General features: G+C 35.2%; 1 protein-coding gene across 2 annotated transcripts in view; it reads right to left on the bottom strand.

The window, feature by feature from the left end:
• Positions 1 to 20,743, bottom strand: part of ZNF654 (zinc finger protein 654) — an 83,165-nt gene that overhangs the window by 9,625 nt on the left and 52,797 nt on the right. For both annotated transcript variants that reach the window (XM_028114957.2, XM_088024248.1), the window contains exons 4-6: positions 13,110 to 13,245; positions 10,308 to 10,510; positions 9,513 to 9,652 (exon numbers count right to left, since the gene is read on the bottom strand). In XM_028114957.2, coding sequence (XP_027970758.1) covers positions 9,513 to 9,652; positions 10,308 to 10,510; positions 13,110 to 13,245 — 479 coding nt within the window. The remainder of the gene's footprint in view (positions 1 to 9,512; positions 9,653 to 10,307; positions 10,511 to 13,109; positions 13,246 to 20,743) is intronic.

Here is a 20,743-nt window from a genome sequence, read left to right as displayed (position 1 = left end):
AAAAATACAGTTTATTCAAATACAGATGTTAGTTGTCTTTTGCTGATTCTTTAAGTACCCTGGCTGGGGTGTATACAAAGTGGGCACAAATGGATATTATGTTAACCTCCAAGCTACTTTTGCTACCTGTGTGGGACTGACAGAAGCTGGAGAGAAAAGAGAGATCAGAAACTAATCTTACAGTGGTAAGGAATGAATTCCAATCATATGCTGACAAACCTAGGCACCTCTAGTACATGATAATAAATTCGAATCACTATGTACCAATATTAATGATATTACTTTAAAAAAAATAAACTTTGGTCTTTAATACCTACTTGTAAATTTAGAAATCAGTTTTGTACACTTTCTGCAAAGAAAACGTTTATTATTTTTTCATTTTCAATCTATTAAGATACCCAAAGTACTATAGATTAAAAGTGTAAGATATAGTACGGATTCTGAAATTTCATTAATTCAAAATTTCATCAAATTTTATATATTCATTAAGATGGAGTACTTTTAAACAGATAAGCTATGGACCATTTAAGTACTTCACAGGTAGATTCTTTTCTAAAATATGGCTAACGTTGTTAGATAGACAAGGGAGGAGCAGGGGGTTTTGAGACAAAGGAAATCATAAGATATAACTGATATACTTAGATATCATATGCTAGTAAATTATAACTCTTTAAAATGCGTCAAGTGACATAAAGCACCATAATCTAAAAAGTATTAAAATAATTGATGAATTTTTTTTAAGTGATTGACTGAGTATGTACTTTGAGCCCAACACATACGGCTATTAAGTCTAAGGACAGTCTGACTAATATCATGAAGGTGCACATAGTCTACTTAGAGAGACAATACAGAAAACACAAAAGAGAAAATGACAGCAAGCAACATAGAAGAAATAAAACCAAAATTCTACTTCCATTTCCTTCTAGCTGTGTGTGGGTGTTCATAAGTTTCAATCCACAACCCCACTTTTTTTGCATACATAAAAGCTCACCAGGTTTCACACCTTGCTCCCAAATCTCTAGCTCTGACTTCTTTCCAATTTCTATGCCTGGATATTTCAATTTAGATTGCTATCACCAGAATCCACTTAGAACAAATAACTCTTGCAAAACTGTCTTTTCCTAGGTCAGTCAATGACACTAAACATTCCTCCAACCTGTTTGGTTGTAATCTGTTTATTTCCCACAGCCTATGTATTCCAATTATATTTTTGCCCACAGCCATACCATGCTTTCTCGGTGCTACTACGTTAAGTCCTCTAGTCTTACATATGTCTTCTACAGGGGTTGCTAAACTGTCTGTTTCCAGACTTTCAAATCATTTCATTCAGTATATTTCATATGTCACATAGTATTAATAGCAACAAAAACAGGGGTTTTGGGGTCAGAAGGATAGGGTTTTAATCCTGGGCACTCTTTGAGGTTAACTGAGTTACTGAGCTTTGTTTATTCTCATTTTGTTTATGCTAATTTACGGTACTTGGAAAGTACCTCATTTCTAAGATGAGCTTATTATCAAGTACCTTCTTCATGAATGCCTTCATGAATACCCCAAACTAAAGTGGTAACTACTTCAGAACAGATCTTATCCCTCTTGTTGATTTCATGCCTTTCATATATTTCCTTGTTGATATTTGCTTATTTTGTAGGTCCTGTCCCCCCAACTATTACTACATTGTAAATCTCAGTGACACATTATATAGGTGAAATAGTGCAAGAAGAACATGAGACTGAGAATAAGAGATTTCTCAATAGGTGTGATATTACCCAGTTCACAGTGAGCCACCTTTCTCTGGAAGTAGCTCTACTACACAAGGTTGGAACCCCAATGGCCATGTTTCCTATATGAACCTCCTCACCATCCTTAAGATATTAAGTCAGGGGTATAAAACTGACCCCAGTTAGGCCAGAGTCCCTGGAATGTTCTCAACTCTAAACTATGAAGGCTGGAGACTGTTGACATTCCTTCTATCTGCAACAGGAGAGAGTGAAGTCAACTGGCAGAAAAGAGAAATCAGTGTCCCTGGTAGCAGTTATATTTGGGTACCTACTATATCCCTGCCCATTTTTTTTTGTCATACCCCAGTATTTTTTCCATGCACAATACCTTTTCCCTAAACTAATTAGACATAGGGTGCTACCACTTGCAAACTGACTAGTATAAATCCCAACTCCATTTTGTTACTACCTATGTGGCTTTTCTCTTTTACCCAGTTTTCTTATACATAAAAAGAATTGAGAGAGGTAAGTGAAAACACCTAGGTGAAATATCTAGTATATACCAATGTTTAATAAATCACCAATTTCCTATATTCTTTATCTTTATAGTCTTAACAGTACCAAGCAGTGAGATTTATTCAATAAATATTTGGTAGTTAATAAACAGGTAAAAAAAAAAAAAAAACGTATTCCTAAATGCGAAGACATTTAGAAGGAGTCTCTTGAGGATATATATTAAGGGAAATCGTAGACATAGAATGATATAAAGATGATGGTGGACATTCTGAATAAGGGGTATTTTATGAACAAAGGGATGAGGTAGAAGGCAAGCAGATTAACTGTTTAAGAAGACATGCGATATCTCTGCAACAGATTTAAAGAGAAAAAAAAATGATAGGTGGAAGTTATGGGAGAGTATTTCACTGCATTCAATTTTACACAGATGAATGTTTAACATATTAGAAATGTATATATTTATTCTCCAACTTGCTCCAAAAAATAAGTTGAGACTCCTAAGACTCCTTAGAATACGATATTATTATTTTTCTTTTTTGAAGAGAGAGATCTTATTTCCCTTTGTTTCTCTTAATTCAGGATGAAACTTGGTGAACAAAATGCAATCTCAACATCCTGATAAATTTACCAGAAAAGGGCTACCAATATGGATTTTAGTTTTCTAGCAAGCAAAGCAGAAATCTCAGGATATGGTTATGAAGCTCCATTTTGACTGACTTTACAAAAGGGTTCTAAGGTTTTACTTATACAATGGATTTTGATTGTATAAACACCCTGAAAACCAGTGATAGTCATCTTTGCTTATGTGCAAGCACTCTTTATGAAGCTTTACATTTTCTTTTCAAACAGAGGGTCCTTCCGAAAACACAGCACAACATAGATTTATATATATATATATATATATGTATATATGTATATATTTGATCTGTGTATAGTAAGCAGTATTTAATAGCAGAGGCTGTGAGTCAGGCTGCCTGGGTTATGAATTCTGGCTTCATTATTTACTAGTTGCACGGTTTAGGCATAATAGTATCTATCCCATAAGATTACTGGAATAAATAAGAGAATGCATATATAAAGTATAGACTATAGAAAGCACTCAGTAGATATTAATAGCTGCTATTATTATTACTAGTAGTTGTTGTTAGCAATGGTTGAGAGAAATAGGGTTGGTAATTTGCTCCACTGGCTTCAGATAGAGCAAAACTGAACTGTGGATCAGGTTCTGTCCACAGAGAGGGGAGATGAGGTTAAGCTGGTTCACAGGGAAGGCCAAAATGAAACAGACAACACAGATCTTATAGGCTGGAAAGAATCCTGCTCTTCAATTACGGTGAAAATCAGTATTTAGAAGCAAGAAAAAAGGATCCCAGCAATTCAGAAATATAGAGAGGTAGAAGAAATAAGAGAGCAGGCAATCAGAACTCCACCTACCCAGAAGGAGGGATAAAGAACAGTTAGGCAGCTGGGAGTTGCATACCCAGCTTCTATTCTTAGAGGGTGCCAGTGGCTGGGGGCAGGAAAGATAGACACTCTTCTATTTTTAAGGTCCCTCCCTAAAGAGTTAAATGGTTAGCCAAAAGAAGAAAACAGAGTATCTTCTTGGTCTTTTTGTTTGTTTGTTTATACGTGAGATTCCAATTTACTTATGAGTATATTAAAATGAAAAGGCTAAAGATACCCTGTTTAAATAGCTTAATATAGCAGAAGTCAGAACATTTCTTTCCTCCTTTCCCCATAGGAAAAGATCTACTATAATAGTCATGACTATATTCTGTTTCTAACTACATATCAAGAAATGGTAATACTTTAGGGGCACCTTAGGTGGCTCAGTCGGTTAAGCACCCAACTCTTGATTTTGACCCAGGTCATGATTTCAGGGTTGTGAGATTGAGGCATGGGTTGGTGTGGAGCCTGCTTGAGATTCTCTCTCTTCCTCTCCTTCTGCCCCTCCCACCTCCCCCTACTCTTGAAAAAAAAAAAAAAAAAGAAATGATATTTTAAAAACTATTTAAAATTATATGTCTTACCACTGTCTCCTGATCCCCTCTATTTGAAATTCCAATTTACATGGTAAACTTTTTAATACAGATTTGCATAATCTAACTAAAAGTCTACTCCTTTAGAAGCCGACTAGTTTCTAGACCCAGCTCTGCTAATTAGCTATTTGACTGTATCTCTGAGTCTGAAGATTTTAATCTATAAAAAAAGAATATTAAATCATTAAATCCGTCTTCAAGCTGCTGTTTTAAATAAAGAATTTAGGTCCAAGACGGCAACATAGGGAGACCCTGAACTCAGCTTCTCCAGGGACACACCAAATCTATAACCATTTATCGAGCAGCTCCTCCTGAAGAACTGAGGACTGACTGAACAACTTCTGCACAACAAAAGATAGGAGACCACATAGAGAACAGCAAGAAAGATGGAGATACAGTAATGAAGGGAGCCCCCACTCCCAACACTGTGCACTACAGTGGAAGGGGTAGTACTGAGAGTCTGTGAGCAGATTCATCTGTCCTGAGGCGTGCACACACACACACACACACACACACACGCAGACATACACACACACATACACAAAGCTGCAGTTTAAAAGGCCAACTAGAATATAAGGAATCTGGCCCTAGAACTCTGCCAAACGTCAGGGAGACTGCTGGAACTCTCTTTCTAAGTCAGTGGAGCTGTCAAGCACCACAGTTTACATTCCACATCCACCTTGACAGCATGGATAGGAGCATGGTCCGGGCACCCTACCGCCTCAGTGATCCCTGGTCCTCTACCCATACCAGCCCCAACTGTCCCACTGGCAGCCCCTGTGTAGTGCCCACCAGGACACCTGTAGTCAGTGTTCACTATAGCTCCAGACTACCTGACAAGGTAACACAGGTACAAAGCACCCTGAAATACTCCAGGCCCACACCGCTTCAGCTCCAGACAACTTGCCAGAGCACCCCTGGAGCAGAGCATCCCAGGGCACCATAGTCCATACCTGCTTCTGCTCCAGCTGCCCCATGAGGGCAACCCCCTACACAGAGTATCCCAGGACACCCCAGCCTGTACCCACTTTACCCTCAACACAGGAGAGCCCTGGGACCAGCCTGCACCCACTTCAGCTTCAGCTGTTCTGTGCCAATGTACCTTCTGTGCAGAGAATCCTAGCACCACCCCAGCCTACATCCATTTCAGCTCCGGTCTTCCCACTAGTGTGGCCCCAGTACACAGTGGGCCAGCCACAGCTTGAGCTAGCTAGCCAAAGTTACCAGGCACACACAATTTACACTGGAGATGACCATACACAAGATCATTCCTTCAAGTGCAGAAGCGGCTATTCCACCTAATTCATAGAAACAAAAACAGAAAGTCAAGCAAATGAGGACACAGAGGAATATGCTCCAAATGAAAGAACAAGGAAAAAAAACTCAGAAAAAGAACTAAATGAAACAGGTAAGTGATCTACCTGATAAAGAGTTCAAAGTAATGGTCATAAATATGCTCACCAGACTGAGAGAAGAGTGGATGAACTCAGTGAGAATTTCATCAAAGATATAGAAAATATAAAAAAGAACCACCAGAGTTGACAAGTGCAAAAATTGAAGTGAAAAATACATTAAAGGGAACCAACAGATGAGTGAATGCAGAACTGATCAGCGGTCTGAAAGACAGGGTAATGGAAAGCACCCTAGCTGAACAGCAAAAAGAAAAAAGAATTTTAAAAAACGAGGATGGGTTAGGGATTTCTTAGATAACACCAAGCAAACAAACATTTACATTATAGGGGTCCTAGAAGGAGGAGAGAGAGAAAGGGGCAGAGAACTTACATGAAGAAATAATAGCTGACAACATCCAGGTTCAGGAGGCACAGAGAGTTTGAAACAAGATGAACCCACGGAGGTCCACACCACTACACATAATAATTAAAATGTCAAAGAGGAAAGATAAAAACATACAGTTCCTTACCCAGAACTATGCAATTAAAAGCTCTGAGAGTAGGCATGAAAACCTGCATTAAATAACAAGCCCTGTGTGTGACTAACTTCATGCTTCCTAAAGCTTTTAAAGAGCTACTTGATACTAGAATGACAGATTTTAAATTCCTTAAGGCTGCCTAATGCATGTAACAATTTATAATTGTGTATGTAGATGGTGGGGTTGAGGAGCGATGGATGGGGTATAAGAGCGCTAAAGTATGATAGACCTAACAGTCTGGGAACTAGTTATGAAAATGACAGTTTTCTTGAGGTAGAGAGTGTGGCTATCAGGACAGCAGAGAGAAGATATATGAACAAGCACTGGTGACCGAAATGTCTTGTTTATGGTGCTTGGTGGCTGTGGTCCACTGCCTAAGTCCCTCTGTGAAATAAACCCTGTTATGGTGATAGTTTTCAAAAACTATTACAAGAAATAAACTAGACTGAAGCATATAATGTAAAACATGTGTTTAAATTTGACCGATTCCTAAAAGATAAAAATTGCTGTTTTTAGGAGTGTGGTATCCTTTTAAAGACCAAATATCTCTTGACTCACTATTCTGGATAATTTTTATCACTATCAATCACTCTCAAACTAACATATAACTTTAACTTAACAAGCTATAACCACCAGGTTAAACAGTTTTTAAAAACTAGCAGTTTATTTTATTTCTTATATTTCTTATCTTCAAGGACATTAGTCGTGGAATTTCTCTCTTCAGAAAAATAAACTTTAAATATAGACAATATATAGTGAAGGCTTTCTACTCTACTAAAACTTGCCACTGATGTTAAGCTTATCTATTAAAGAGAAAGTTTGTGAAAAATACATATTTCAGAATTTAAAATTCAAAAGTATTGATTAAAAATGCCTATACCTGGGGTGCCTGGGTGGCTCAGTAAGGGTCTGACTCTTGATTTTGGCTCAGGTCATGATCTCAGGGCTATGAGACAAAAACTACAAAACTAATGAATGAAATCAAAGAACTAAATAAATGGGGAGATATTCCATGTTTCCATGGATAGGAAAACTTAATGTTGTCATGATGTCAGTTCTTCCCAACTTGATCTGCAAATTTAATGCAATCCCAATCAAAACCCCATGAGGTTATTTTATGGATATCAACAAATTGATTCTAAGGTTTATATTGAGGCAAAAGACCCAGAATAGCCAATAGAATACTGAAGAACAAAGTTGGAGGACTGATGAGACTCCACTTTGAGACGTATTTATAAAGTGAAAGTAATAAAGACAACGTTGTGTTGGTGAAAAAAAAGACAAATATATCAAGAGGACAGAACAGAGTCCAGAAATAGACCCACATAAATATAGTCAACTGATCTTTGATAAAGGAGCCAAGGCAATACAATGGAGTAAAGACAGTCTCATCAACAAATGGTGCTGGAACAACTGGACATCCACATGCAAAAAAAAAAAATTGAATCTAGATACACACATTATCCCTTTCACAAAGATTAACTCAAAATGGATCACAGACCTAAATATAAAATGCAAAACTATAAAACTCCTAGAAGATAACATAGGAGAACACCTAGATGATCCTGGGTATGGTGATGTCTTTTTAAAACACCATCATGATCCATGAAAGAAATAATTGATAAGCTAGACTTTGTTTAAAAATTAAAAACTCTGCTCTGCAAAAGATAGTATCAAGAGAATTCAAAGACAAACCATAGATTGGGAGAAAATATTTGTAAAAGACACATCCGATAAAGGGCTTCTATATATAACATACAAAGACCTTTCAAAACTCAACAAAAAGAAAACTAATAATCTGATTTAAAATGGGCCAAAAAACTTAACCAACACTTCACCAAAGAAGATATAAAAACAAGCATATGAAAAGATGCTCCACATCACAACGTTATCAGGGAAATGCAAATTAAAACAGGATACCACTACACACCTATTAGAATGGCCAAATCATGAACACTGACAACAGCAAATGCTGGTGAGGATGAACACAAGAACTCTCATACATTGCTGGTGGGAATAAAAAATGATACAGCCACTTCGGAAGACAAGTCTGGCAGTTTCTTACAAAACTAAACCTACTCTTACCATACATTTCAGCAATCGTGCTCCTTGGTATTTACCCAAAGGATCTGAAAACTTATGTCCACCCAAAAACCTGCACAAGGATGTTCACAGCAGCGTTATTCATAGTTGACAAAACTTGGAAGCAACCAAGATGTCCTTCGGTAGTTGAATGTATAAATAAACTGGTACATCCAGACAATGGAATATTATTCAACACTAAAAAGAAATGAGCTATCAAGCTACAAAAAGACATGGTGGAACCTTAAATGCATATTACTAAGTGAAAAAAGCTAATCTGAAAAGGCTATACACTGTATAATTCCAACTACATGATACTGTGGAAAAGGCAAAACAATGACAATAGTAAAAAGGTCAGTAGTTTCCAGAGGTGAGGGAGAGGATAGGGAGATAAGAATTGAATAGGTGGAAGGGCGCCTGGGCGGCTCAGTTCTTAAGCATCTGCCTTCGGCTCAGGTCGTGATCCCAGGGTCCTGGGATCAAGTCCCGCATCGGGCTCCCCGCTCAGCGGGAAGCCTGCTTCTCTCTCTCTCACTCCCCCTGCTTGTGTTCCCTCTCTCGCTGTGTCTCTCTCTGTCAAATAAATAAATAAAAACTTAAAAAAAAAAAAAGAATTGAATAGGTGGAGCACAGAGGACTTTCGGGGTAGTGGAAATACTCTGTATGATATTACAATGATGTATTCCATTATACATTTATCCAAACCCATAGATTATATAACACCAATGGTGAACCCTAAGATAAACTATGGACTTTGGGTGGTTATGATATACCACTTAGGTTCATCCTTGGTTTAAAAAAAAAAAAATTACCGTTCTGTTGAGTAATGTTTTTTGTTTTGTTTTGAGTACTGCTGATAATGGGGGAAGCTATGCATGTATGGGGATGGGGATATAATAGGAAATGTCTGTACTTCCCTCTCAATCTTGCTGTAAACCTAAAACGGCTCTAAAAAATAAAGTCTTAAAAAACTAACACTCCACATTTAATTTAAAATACAACTGTTTCATTATAATACATACTTTAAACATTTACACTGTCAATTACTGGTACATGGTTATTGACTTTTTTTTATATCTTACAACTTACTGTTGTTTCTTGCACAATAAATTTTTAAAAAGTGACTTAACATTTTCACATAACTTTTTGAAAAACAAAGTCCAGACTCTGCTGACCAATTCTCCTTCTGTTCCCCATCTTATCAGTTTCTGTATTGAGAACACTTACCAGATACAGTACATATCTCCATTCTGGAGCTGTGGAATAAGAAAGGATTCACAGAGTTGTAGGGCTAACATAGTCTTGCCTTCTTTTTCAGTGTTACAGATGATATCAATTCCACTCTTACAATCAGTTTTCAATAAATGCTATAAAAGGAAAAGAAAAATCAGTCCATATCATTAAAAATACCTAAAAAGCTAATTGCATTAAATGTGTAGAGTTAACATTCAGGAAAAAAATTAGATTTCTGGTTTTCTTCTACAAAGACAATGATGAATTATACAGAAATATTTCCATAGTTTCACTATATAAAACCTACAGTTTTATGACTATTTTAATCTCATTAATGTCCACACCTTGTAGATAAATAGGTCCTATTAGGAAAAGATTAATTCTTTCATCTTAAAAAAAAAAGCAAAATAACAAACATGAGCATTTAATTTCTTAGTATTTTATTTAAAAGGCAAAATACTTTATAAAAATGTATTTTAAAAAGTGCTAAATAATTAATTGAAATTTTTATTTAAAATGCTTCTCAGTTTTATTTAACCTCTTATCTGTCACAAGAAACTCAAGATGAATAATGCTATTGATGAATGTTTTGTTAATTTCATCATTTGTTGGTATCAGATTGTCTAATTGAACAGGAGCTTAAAGAATGGTGCCAATGAGAACACATCTAGATAATGTAATCTTAAAACTTTTGGTGTTACAGTAAAAGGACTTTAACAAGAATGGGCAACTTTTTTTATTTTTGGTAGGGTTAAAATAGTAATAGGCAAACATAATCTCAAACAATACCTCCTGGAATAGCTGATCTTCTACAGGTGACATAAACAGACATGTGAAGAGTGCTTGATGGAAGTACAAGTCTTTGCTGATTTCTGGGTGATTTATACAAGATTTAATAAGAGCCATTGCTTCAGGTATGCGTTCACAAGCAATTAGGTATCTGGCACGCAGTTCAAAGAACAGTGGATTTTCAGAACTTAAATATTTGTTCACTACATTAAAAAGAAAACAGATTCTTATTACTCTTAAGAAAAGATTCTCAAAGTTGTTTGAAACTTTACCACTAAACATGTGGTACACCTAAGGAGATTAAGTAGTTATTAAATAGCATTTTCCTTAGTAGGAGTATATTTGTCAAAGAATATTCAGTTATATGATTGGAAAAATGGAAATAAGAGCAACACCAAAACAGTGCTCAAGAACTATTGACTTCTTTTCAGTCTAAAAAGTGAAAAATAATTTAAAAAGAAAATAAAAGGAAATATTCTCTTTCCAGTTCACTAATATGGTAAAATGTTTCAGATAACATGGGGTCTGGAATTTCTATGTACTTTATTTTTTTTACTGTCCAATCTTTTCATTACTATAGGATTAAAAGGCTGACTCCTAATTTGTCATTAAAACCACATTGATTTAGATTATAGAGAAAAGTAATTTGAATTAATGAAAACATAATATATTTTATTACTTTTTAACAAAAAATTAAGTTGAAAGTAGTGCCAAATAGGACTGCTTATTAATATATGCTCATGTGTCACTAATAATAATTACTAATACTTGTTTTTACACAATTTAAAAATATATAAATACCTTTTATCTACATAAGTTTATTTAGACCTAACAACAACCTATGACAGGTATCATAGTACTTCTTTCACAGATCACGAAACTGAGTCTCAGAGAGGTCAAATGACTTGCCCAAGGACAAAGAATAAGTGGTAGAACACGAACAGGGACCCATATTTCAAATCCAAAGTGTTTTCATTAGTTGTGTATGTTTAATCAGTAGCTCCTAAAATGCCTACGAGTGATGTTTTATTTGGGCTTCAACATTTGCCTTGCAGTTCTGTTTTACTGTATATGATAAGCAGACAGTGATTTGTATAGTTAATGCAAAGATAAACTTCAGACAGGTCTTTACCCTAAAAGTCACCAACTAGAGGAGAGTCATCCATATTAATCAGACTCTAGAGCAGCTTTTCCCAAAGTGAGGTATGCTAGTGGAATATGAAAGGAGTATGTACATAAGGACTAGAGAAAGAGAGAGAGAGAGAGAGATGCCATCAGCCCTCACACCAACCAACAACAGATTTGTTCTAGCTCCTAGTCAGAGAAGCTTCAAAGCTCCCCTAAAAGTCCAAACTTTCTTCTCCTCTGTTCTCACTCCTTTTGAAACTCTTTGTCTCGCTCCTGTCTGCTCTGGCCACATTCCCCAGTCTCCTCATAGTTTTCTTCAGTTTGTCACCCTTGCCTTCCCTATATGGACTCTTTACTTTTCCTCAATGATCCAACTCTTTCTCTTCAGTTCCAACTTCCTCCCTCTTCAGTTTTTATTCTTTCCTGAAACCCTCACATCAACTTCCAGTCTCCTCTGTATCCCCTGGGTGTTTACCACTAAACCACTGTGATATATTCCGTAGCCTTCTCATCCTACCACTTTGCACTACTTCTCCTGGTCTTCTCTATTTCTTCATCTTCTCTCACATCTCTGTCACAGTCCTCCACATTTGTATCTGGGGTTGGCTTACTCTTAAGCTGGAGAAGCATAGCCCCTTCTCCACTCAGCTGTACTCAAAGCCCACCCGCAACCCTTAACATGAGACAAATGGAAAGATCCTAACCTGATCAACATAATACATGGTATGAAGTATCCTCACCAGACCACGGTCTGAATGGTTCCAAGGCTAGGAAGTCTTGTCTTTTCCCTCTGGCCATCTTATAATTGCACTTCACGGGCTCTCCATGCTTTCAAATGTTTTCCATACTTTTTTGCTTATACTACTGCTGAGTTTACATTCTAAGTTTAATGATCCAAAATGTTCTGGGGCTCAGGAATAATAGGGCAAATATTTTTAAAAGAATTAACTAGAAGTAATTGACAGAGCCTTTTGCCTCAAAAGGAAATTTTGGCCCACAGGAAACACTGTGGATCTAGGTTGAAGAGGAAGTAATGTCAAAGAAGTACACAGGGCATTAAGGGGAATATCTATTAATGGATGAAGTTTGGGAAATACTGCTCCAGAGTATTTGGAATTGAAATTTACTTATTCATTCAACTAGTCACTCATTCATTTAACACATTCATCATGTGGTCATTCATTCAGTTAACAAATACTTATATTGAGGACCTACTCTGACCTAGGCACTGGGCTGGGTATAGGATATGCAGTAGTGGTGATAAAAACTGGCAGAGTTCCAGCCCTCACAGAGTTTCCTGTATAAGGGAGATTCCATGTGCTTAAGCAGGGCATTTTTTTTAAGGGTGTTTGTTCCTACTTAAATAGATTTTTAAAACATAACAAGTGGCGAAAACAAACTCTGTCAGTAACGTCTGCATAGTAAAAGTGTTAACACTCTGAATTCCCATTAGAATAAATGGGAAATTACTGGAAATAAATGTACCTAGTCTGGTGTCAAAAGTCATTCTTGGGCCAGGTTAGTATCACAATTTAAACACACTTCATGTGAAAATACATTACTCTTATTCAGTATTAAAAGATAAAGAAAAATCACTATTACTGCTCTAATTAGAAATGAAATTGCGCTTGCTTCTCACAAATGTTGGTTTTGATTTTGAGTCTCCTGAAGTACCTATCTCCTGAGATGCTGGCTGGGCTTTAAGAACAGCTTGCAACACTGGATCTTCCCATGGGCCACCATCTCTAATGATTCGAGTCACCAGTTCCAGATTCACATTTCCATATCTGCGGAGGTGATTCTGGCATTCCTAGGAGAGAAAAATCATTTTGGCTTTGTGAATTTAAAGGGGTTAAAAACTAAACTTGATCATCCTTGTCAATAAAATGACTGGTGGTCAATGAGGCAGCTATTAAATTATAAAAGAGAAAGGGTTGCTACAGTAACCTAAGTAGGGTGTCAAAACCCCATCAGTACACAAATAGGCTTTAATGCCAAAGGTTACAGAGTTTTTACATAATTGGACTTAGAAAATCCAATTATAATAGGGATGAAGTGTAACCCAAGGGAAAAACTTAAGGGATGCATCATTTCTAGGAAAAGAACCAGGTTGCAAAACCTATGGGAAAAACTTACAGGATGCATCATTTCTAGGAAAAGAACCAGGTTGCAAAAATGTAAAACTTAAATGTTGAGTTAAATTTATTTGAGGGCTCATAAAACTTCTGTTAACAATGGCAAGCAAGAGCCTGACTATAAAAAGGAGGTAGAGGGGTTCCTGTGCAATACAGACTGTGGTTGGCAGACAGACACAGGTCCCTTGCTCTGATCCCAAGTGTATACTCTTAGGTTATGCTGGAAGGCTGGAAGATGGAAATTCTATTGCATTTTATTGTGTTAGCAGATTTGTAGTCTTGGGATGAAGAAATGGCAGACTGAAGGAATGAATCCAACCTATAATACGAAAACTTTGCATTCGTTTTAAGATAAAGATGTACTGATAAGTTGGGCATTAACTGATAATTTGTCTAGGCATTTTCAGGGATTTTTTTAAAGATGTTTGAAATGTTTTTTAGAGAATCTGTTATATTAGACTCATGATAATAATATGAATTATGTGACAAGTTGTTTGTAAACAAATCTTAATATTTAGGAGAACTTGGCCGGCTGAATTTAAAAATATTATTTATTAGATTTAGATTTATAAAATTTAATTGTTTGATTATGCTTTTTTTAATTCATTATACACCTTGGTTGTTGTTTTGAAAATGATTCCAGGAATTTAATTCAATAATTTTAAAAGATTAACTGAAGGCCTAGTGAAGAGTATGACTAGATATATTTTTTAAATGCATACACTGAGCTTACAGCCTTAAGAAAAAAATTAGATATTGAAATTGGCAATCTTAAAAATTTGAATAAATTGCACATCAATTAAAACACAAACAATAGCCAAAATTTCTTAATGTGCTCAAAAAATCCCTCAGACATCAAAAACACAGTAACAGTTGCAAAGCAAAGCTTCAGTATAAAACAATACATTATTACAAATCTTACTTATGACATAAATCATCAGGCTACATATTCCAAGTGTCAATAAACACTTTGCTTTTATATGCCATGTTCATTCATCATTTGAATGTTAAAAGTGGTTATTGATATGCCACTTTTTATTCCTTGTTAAACTACATAAAAAGAGGTTTTATTTGTTTTGTAAGAGAACAAGGCAGTAGAAGTATCAAGTTTTAAGATAAAGAATCATTTAGTCAAAGAAGTCAAAGGATCATTAAGTCGTAACGTGAAAATAATATCTTCTAAAAGTTAGAGTATTCCCAAATTAAAATGAGCAAGCAAGCAAACAAACAAACAAAAACTATATAAGTAATGGGCAAGTTACTTAACCTCTCTGTGCTCCTTCAGTTAACTCATCTGCAGAATAGATACTAAAAACACCTATTTCACAGAATTGTTGTAAGGTTTAAATATACAGTATTGAAAGGTGCTTAGTACAGTGCCTGGCACATAGTAAGCACTTAATATTTCTTCTAGTATTTTTAACAATTTGGATAAATAAGTTTATCTTAGCATACCCAAATGCCTTAGAATAAAATTAATTTCTATATTTCCATGTGTCAGCATGTTATAGCATTCATAAAAATAACGTATAAAGTTTTTGATTGGCCACGATATGTTTTAAACACATGGAACATAGTAACAATCTGTGGTAACAATTTATGACTTAAAACAATCATCAATTTCAAACCTAAAGGTAAACAAACTTCTAAATTACTCTAGACACACATACTGCTACCCCTAAAATTCAACTACTGTAAACTGGCTTTTGGTCCAATAAAAGCACAAGAGATAAGGTAAGCTGGTTGCTAGCCCCTGAATCACTGGTGAGCTTTAGTTTTGCTTCTGAACTCTTGGATAACCCATCTTTCTAGCTGTCTTACAGTAGGTAAGGTACCAATCATACAGCCATTAGCATTGTGGGACCTATAACTGGACTTAGGCCTAAGTCAAGATATGGTGCAATAGGTCTATTGCTAATTTCCTAAATATAGCTGAAAAGTAAGAAATACTTGGAGGTCTTGTTAAAAAACAGATTCCCAGGCACCAATTCAAACATACTAAATCAAAATTTCTAGAGGAAAGCCCTGATAAACTGTATATTTAATAACCCCCACCCCACAGTCAACTTTGGCATACTTTTTAATTGTACCTTCTATATTTAAAGTGTACTTTCATAAATGCTAATACTAGAAATTATATACTTGTACTCCTATCAACCCTTCTATTAAAAATTAGTCAATTAGCTTAAGTTCATTTTTCTAAGATAAAGATTATAAGGTAGAGTTTTCTTGTGTGTGTGTATGTGCACTTCTTCAATCAAGTGCACCATATTTTGGAGACCACTTTTATGGGAAATAGCTCTGGACAGGAATTAGAGATGAAATGAAGATTTCATTTTGGTCTATTTAAAAAGACATGGGATGAAAGAGACCAAGTCTGTCTGTAAATATCTTTTGGCTCCCCACTCCTATGGATGATATGCAATTTAAAAGACTTGAAAGTGAAAAAGGAAGCACTTAAACCACTGTAGAATTCACAACTTATCTTTCCTATATATGCATATTATATATTTTTTAGAATGTTTACTTAATTAAAAACCTGGACCTAAATATTAACTTAATCTTTAATTAAGTCATGTCTACTATAGTTGATACCCACCACACTGTGCTTAACATAACCCCCTCAGAAATTTCCATTCAACCTTGTGTTTTTGCCAAAGGTAGAGAGAAAACACAACTCCTTCCCTCACTCTTCTTTCAGAATCTATTGTGGTATGGGCTTAATATTTTGTTCAGAAGAATTTTCTTCCCTGAACCTGTTGCCTCTTTAGAACTGGCACCTATAACATGTCTGCAAAACTGCAGACCAGTTTTCTGGCCATTCTATATACTTCTTTGACAGCTTATAGAATGAAATTTTATTTTTTAAGATTTTATTTATTTATTTGACAGAGAGAGACAAAGCGAGAGAGGGAACACAAGCAGGGGGAGTGGGAGAGGGAGAAGCAAGCTTCCCCCTGAGCAGGGAGCCCAATGTGGGGCTCGATCCCAGGACCCTGGGACCATGACCTGAGCCAAAGGCAGATGCTAACAACTGAGCCACCCAGGCGCCCCATCTTTTTTTTTTTAATAGCATAAAATTCTTAATGCACCAACTTCATATTTAAGGACCTCTGGATGTACCTTCCTAACTCATTCACCTATTGTACAGGAATCCTTTCCTCCAACCTCATCTCTTCCATGTCTCTTAGATTCATCATGTACTGTCTTGCTTACGCTTTTCTCATCATTACTTTCTTTCTCCTTCAACTTCCTATAAACCTATCTAAACCTTCCCATAAACCATTCTAAATCCTTTCCTATCTTTTCATAGTCCTACTTTTCCCTGAGAAACCTCTACTAGCTACCTCAGTCCATAATAAACTTAATTCCTTCTCCTGCAGTACTGAAAATGAGTACCAGTCTACTCTTCTGGTATTTATCATGTAAGAGAAGGCCTTGTATTAAGGGTTGACATCTTACTTCTTAGGTAATTAAAAGCTTCAAACAGAGCCAAGAAAGGAAAGGTATACCAGAGAAGATAAATTCTCAGTAATTAACTTTTTAATTAAAATATGGTTTTATGGAAATCCATGTAATCGGAAGCACTATGAAGTGTCTGTCTTATTTTGAATGAAATGCAGGTTCCACAGTAAAATTATAGAACACCATGTCAAATTCATTCATAAAACAAGCTATTATAGCAAATCAAATTAAAAATATTTTTAAAAGGTCTTCAGTCTGGTCACTGACTTTCAGAGCTTTTAAAATACACAAAATCTTCTTAACAATACTTTGAAATAAGATATGATCATATCTTTTATTTATCACACTTTCTCATTGGGTATCTTATGGCAAAGCATTTCAAAAAGTTGTAAAATATAAAGATGTTACACAGTTTTCTTTTAGAAAAAGACAACATCACAGATTTGCCGTTCTTTTCTGTGGCAAGTTCCTAAGGAATATTTACCTAATGTTTTTAAAAAAAATAAGCATCCTGAGTTTGTCCATACAGAGAAGACGGTATAACAGTGAAAAGGTTACTGCTTTTCAAAAGAAAGTTCTTATGGAGAAAATGATTTAAAATGAATGTTTGAAAGTGTCTGCATTTTTACATGTTTGCTGTTGCCAAAAATCAGCATGTCACCTATAATGTTTGTATCTGTGCCTTTAAAAAAATTAAATTAGAATATTTTTATTGAAAAACCTTTCAACTGCAGCATTTTAATAGGTTTTCAATTCATATGTTAAAAATGGTTAGTATCAAGAAAACATTGCTTTCAGTAACAACAGAAATTTAGTAGTCAGATTTCAACAACTCTAAATTTGGTGGAAGGAATTTAAAACTAAGTATCACAGTTTAGAAGATTTTTCATTTGGATCTACCAAAGGTGTCTTTTTCACCTAAGACAGCTATTAAAACCAAGTATCCAAGTAAACTGAACCTAAAATCAGACTATGAATTACTATATGACCAAGTGTTAAAATTTTTCAAAATAAAACATACTCAGTCACATTGCTGTCATTAGTTCTTCCACTGTTAAAACATTTTACTTTTCTTTTTAAAATGTTTTTTATGTTTTATAATGTATATAATATTAGTACATGTACATAAATAACAAATATGCGTGTATTGATATGCATATATTTTTTTAACACCTGGATGGTTGTCCTATCAGAAGTCTAGAGATTCCTGGTTTTAGGTATTACTTGTTTTTACACTGGGTTTGGAATCAAATATAAAACTCACCGTCTTCTATTGATCCCAATTTACATCAACTTTCTTTATTATTTGATGTGTTATTTCTACTGTTTACACTCTAGTGTAGGCCTTCATCTGCTATCATTTAGATAACCACATTAATTTCTTCTTCCTCTCTCCCCCAATAAGTCTTTGGAAGGCCTCAAAATGTTAGATCACAAAGCATTTTATTAAGATAGCAGTATAAATAAAACATTTCTTTAGGGGCTCATGGCTGGCTCAGTTGGAAGAGCATGTAACCCTTGGTCTCAAGGTCATGAGTTCAAGCCTCTCTTGGGTCTAGAGATTACTTAAATAAAACTTAAAAAAAATAGGTTTAAAGAAATTTTTTTTTATCTACATTACTGCAAACACATGATTATATCAATTCACAGAATAGATTAAGTGTAATACTGGTTGAAGGTAAGACTTAGGCCCTTGTCCTACTTCTATAAACCTCAACTCCATCGGAGCTTAATTTTCTGATCTGTAAAATAAGGGATTATTGGATTAAACAATTATCTCAAAATTATAAAAATCCATGAATGCCTATTAATTACATAAATTTGATTTTTAAAAATAACTAGTATCATGTACTTAGTGAGCTATTTAAGATGCCTCATTTGGGGACTTTAGAAAAAAATGGCTATTTAAATATAAGTAATTGTTCCCTGTTTAATAAACATGACTACATTTTTATACATTTTAAAAATCTTAAGTAGTAAATGTAAATGTTACTTAAATTAGCAATTGAAGTCTTATCTGAAGGGGAAGCCAATCAGAAGTCCAGCAAAACTTTCAACTGAGAGCATAACCAAATTTCAGAATCGGTGATTGCCATGCTAATGAAAGCACAACCCTACCAGTAACATCTTTAATTTGGTAAGGAAATAACATGGCCAACAGTGAAGTGCTATTGTTATGATTCTAACCTGTAAGACAGACCCTGACACAGAATTAAGGTGTGTGCAAGATTTACTTGAGTACAGGTTCCCATACAAAGAAATAAATATAAAATCTGATTCAGCGGAAAGAGCAACAGAGTTAGTCAAGACAACAGGTCACAGTACTGGCACTGCTACAAATTGGGCAAGTTAATCTCCAATAAATATTACTGAATGGACGAATGAATGAATTTCCATGTCCTTGGTTTCATCATGTATTAAAGTTAGACTGGATTTAATGACCTTTACAGTGCTTCACAGCTAAATTTTCTATGATCTAGTATATTATCTGGGAAAACAGAAACTACTTCAAGCACTAATATGCTCATAATTCTAGTTATTAGGACACTATAGAATCATCTTTCAGTGATCAATAAATGCCTCAATGACCCTGATGCGCTGTCAGAGCTATTTTCCAAGTATTAATCTTATCATTGATTTTGAAGGCACTTCCATGCCTGCTCCTGACAACACAAAATTGTAAGATGCTCAGAATGTAAGATCTTTGTTTATAGTTGGATACTATGTATGAATAACTATCAATGCACAATGTTTAGTACCTGCTTTTGAGATGACTGCCGTTCCATGTGTCAGAGTATACTGGCCTTTCCTGAGATACACAACTTATTGATGCTGACAGCCTTATCTTTTGGAGGCTTGTCTTGATCCCTTGAGCTTAACTGTCTCAAGTTTATAAATTATATTATGCTTGAAATAACTCTGGCTCTTAAATTTCTTCAAAGTGATCACAGAACTTCAACAGTTGAGGTAAAATATTTCCTTCTCAGATTTTTAAAAAAAGTAAGAGAAAGTGAAAACATTTCTGAGTTGGTAATATACAAGAATTATTAATAGTAGTAACAAGTTCAGACATATAAATGACAGTAAAAAAATATCAAAGCTTTACCCATTTCAACACAAAATTTATCTAAGGAATACAATTTTTATAAAATGATTTCAGAATCTGAAATTTTAATTTTAACATCAGTCTTTTTCATTCCCAATGCTAAATATGTGGCATACTTGTTAAGCATGTTTCTTTCAGAGACAGTGAAATCTCTTCCCTTATACCTTTTTCACAATTAAGCAGACTTCAATTTCTCTTTTTTTCTACATGCTGCCAAAGTAGAATCCACAAATAAATATTCAGTGGTTTAATCCCCTGAATGCATTTGTTGATCTGTCCCCCATCTCACTGTACAGTAGTAACGAGTGGTCCATGAGGTAAATTTCAGAAAATGTACCTGTTTCTTGTTTTTTAGAGTTCAGCAATGATGATACATCTCTAAGAGGGATTTTTTTTTTTTTTTTAAAGAAAGAAATGCCTATGAACTTATTTATCCTTCATTTGCGTTGGCAAACATACCAATGCTAGGGGCTAAGACTACTAAGTGCTGGAGACACAGAGATGAAAGTAGCCTCTGCCCACGAGCTCTAACAGCATAGTTGGAGAGGCTTATCAAGCCACAGACAGAACACAGAGGGATTAGTGTTTCAGTAACAGTAGAA

Source organism: Eumetopias jubatus, unplaced genomic scaffold, assembly GCF_037043125.1.
Source record: "Eumetopias jubatus isolate StellerSeaLion01/CBP00866 unplaced genomic scaffold, mEumJub1_p1.0 scaffold_1, whole genome shotgun sequence".
Classification (NCBI taxonomy): domain Eukaryota; kingdom Metazoa; phylum Chordata; class Mammalia; order Carnivora; family Otariidae; genus Eumetopias; species Eumetopias jubatus.
Note: the sequence above shows the minus strand (reverse complement) of the source record. Positions and strands in the feature narration are given on the sequence as shown.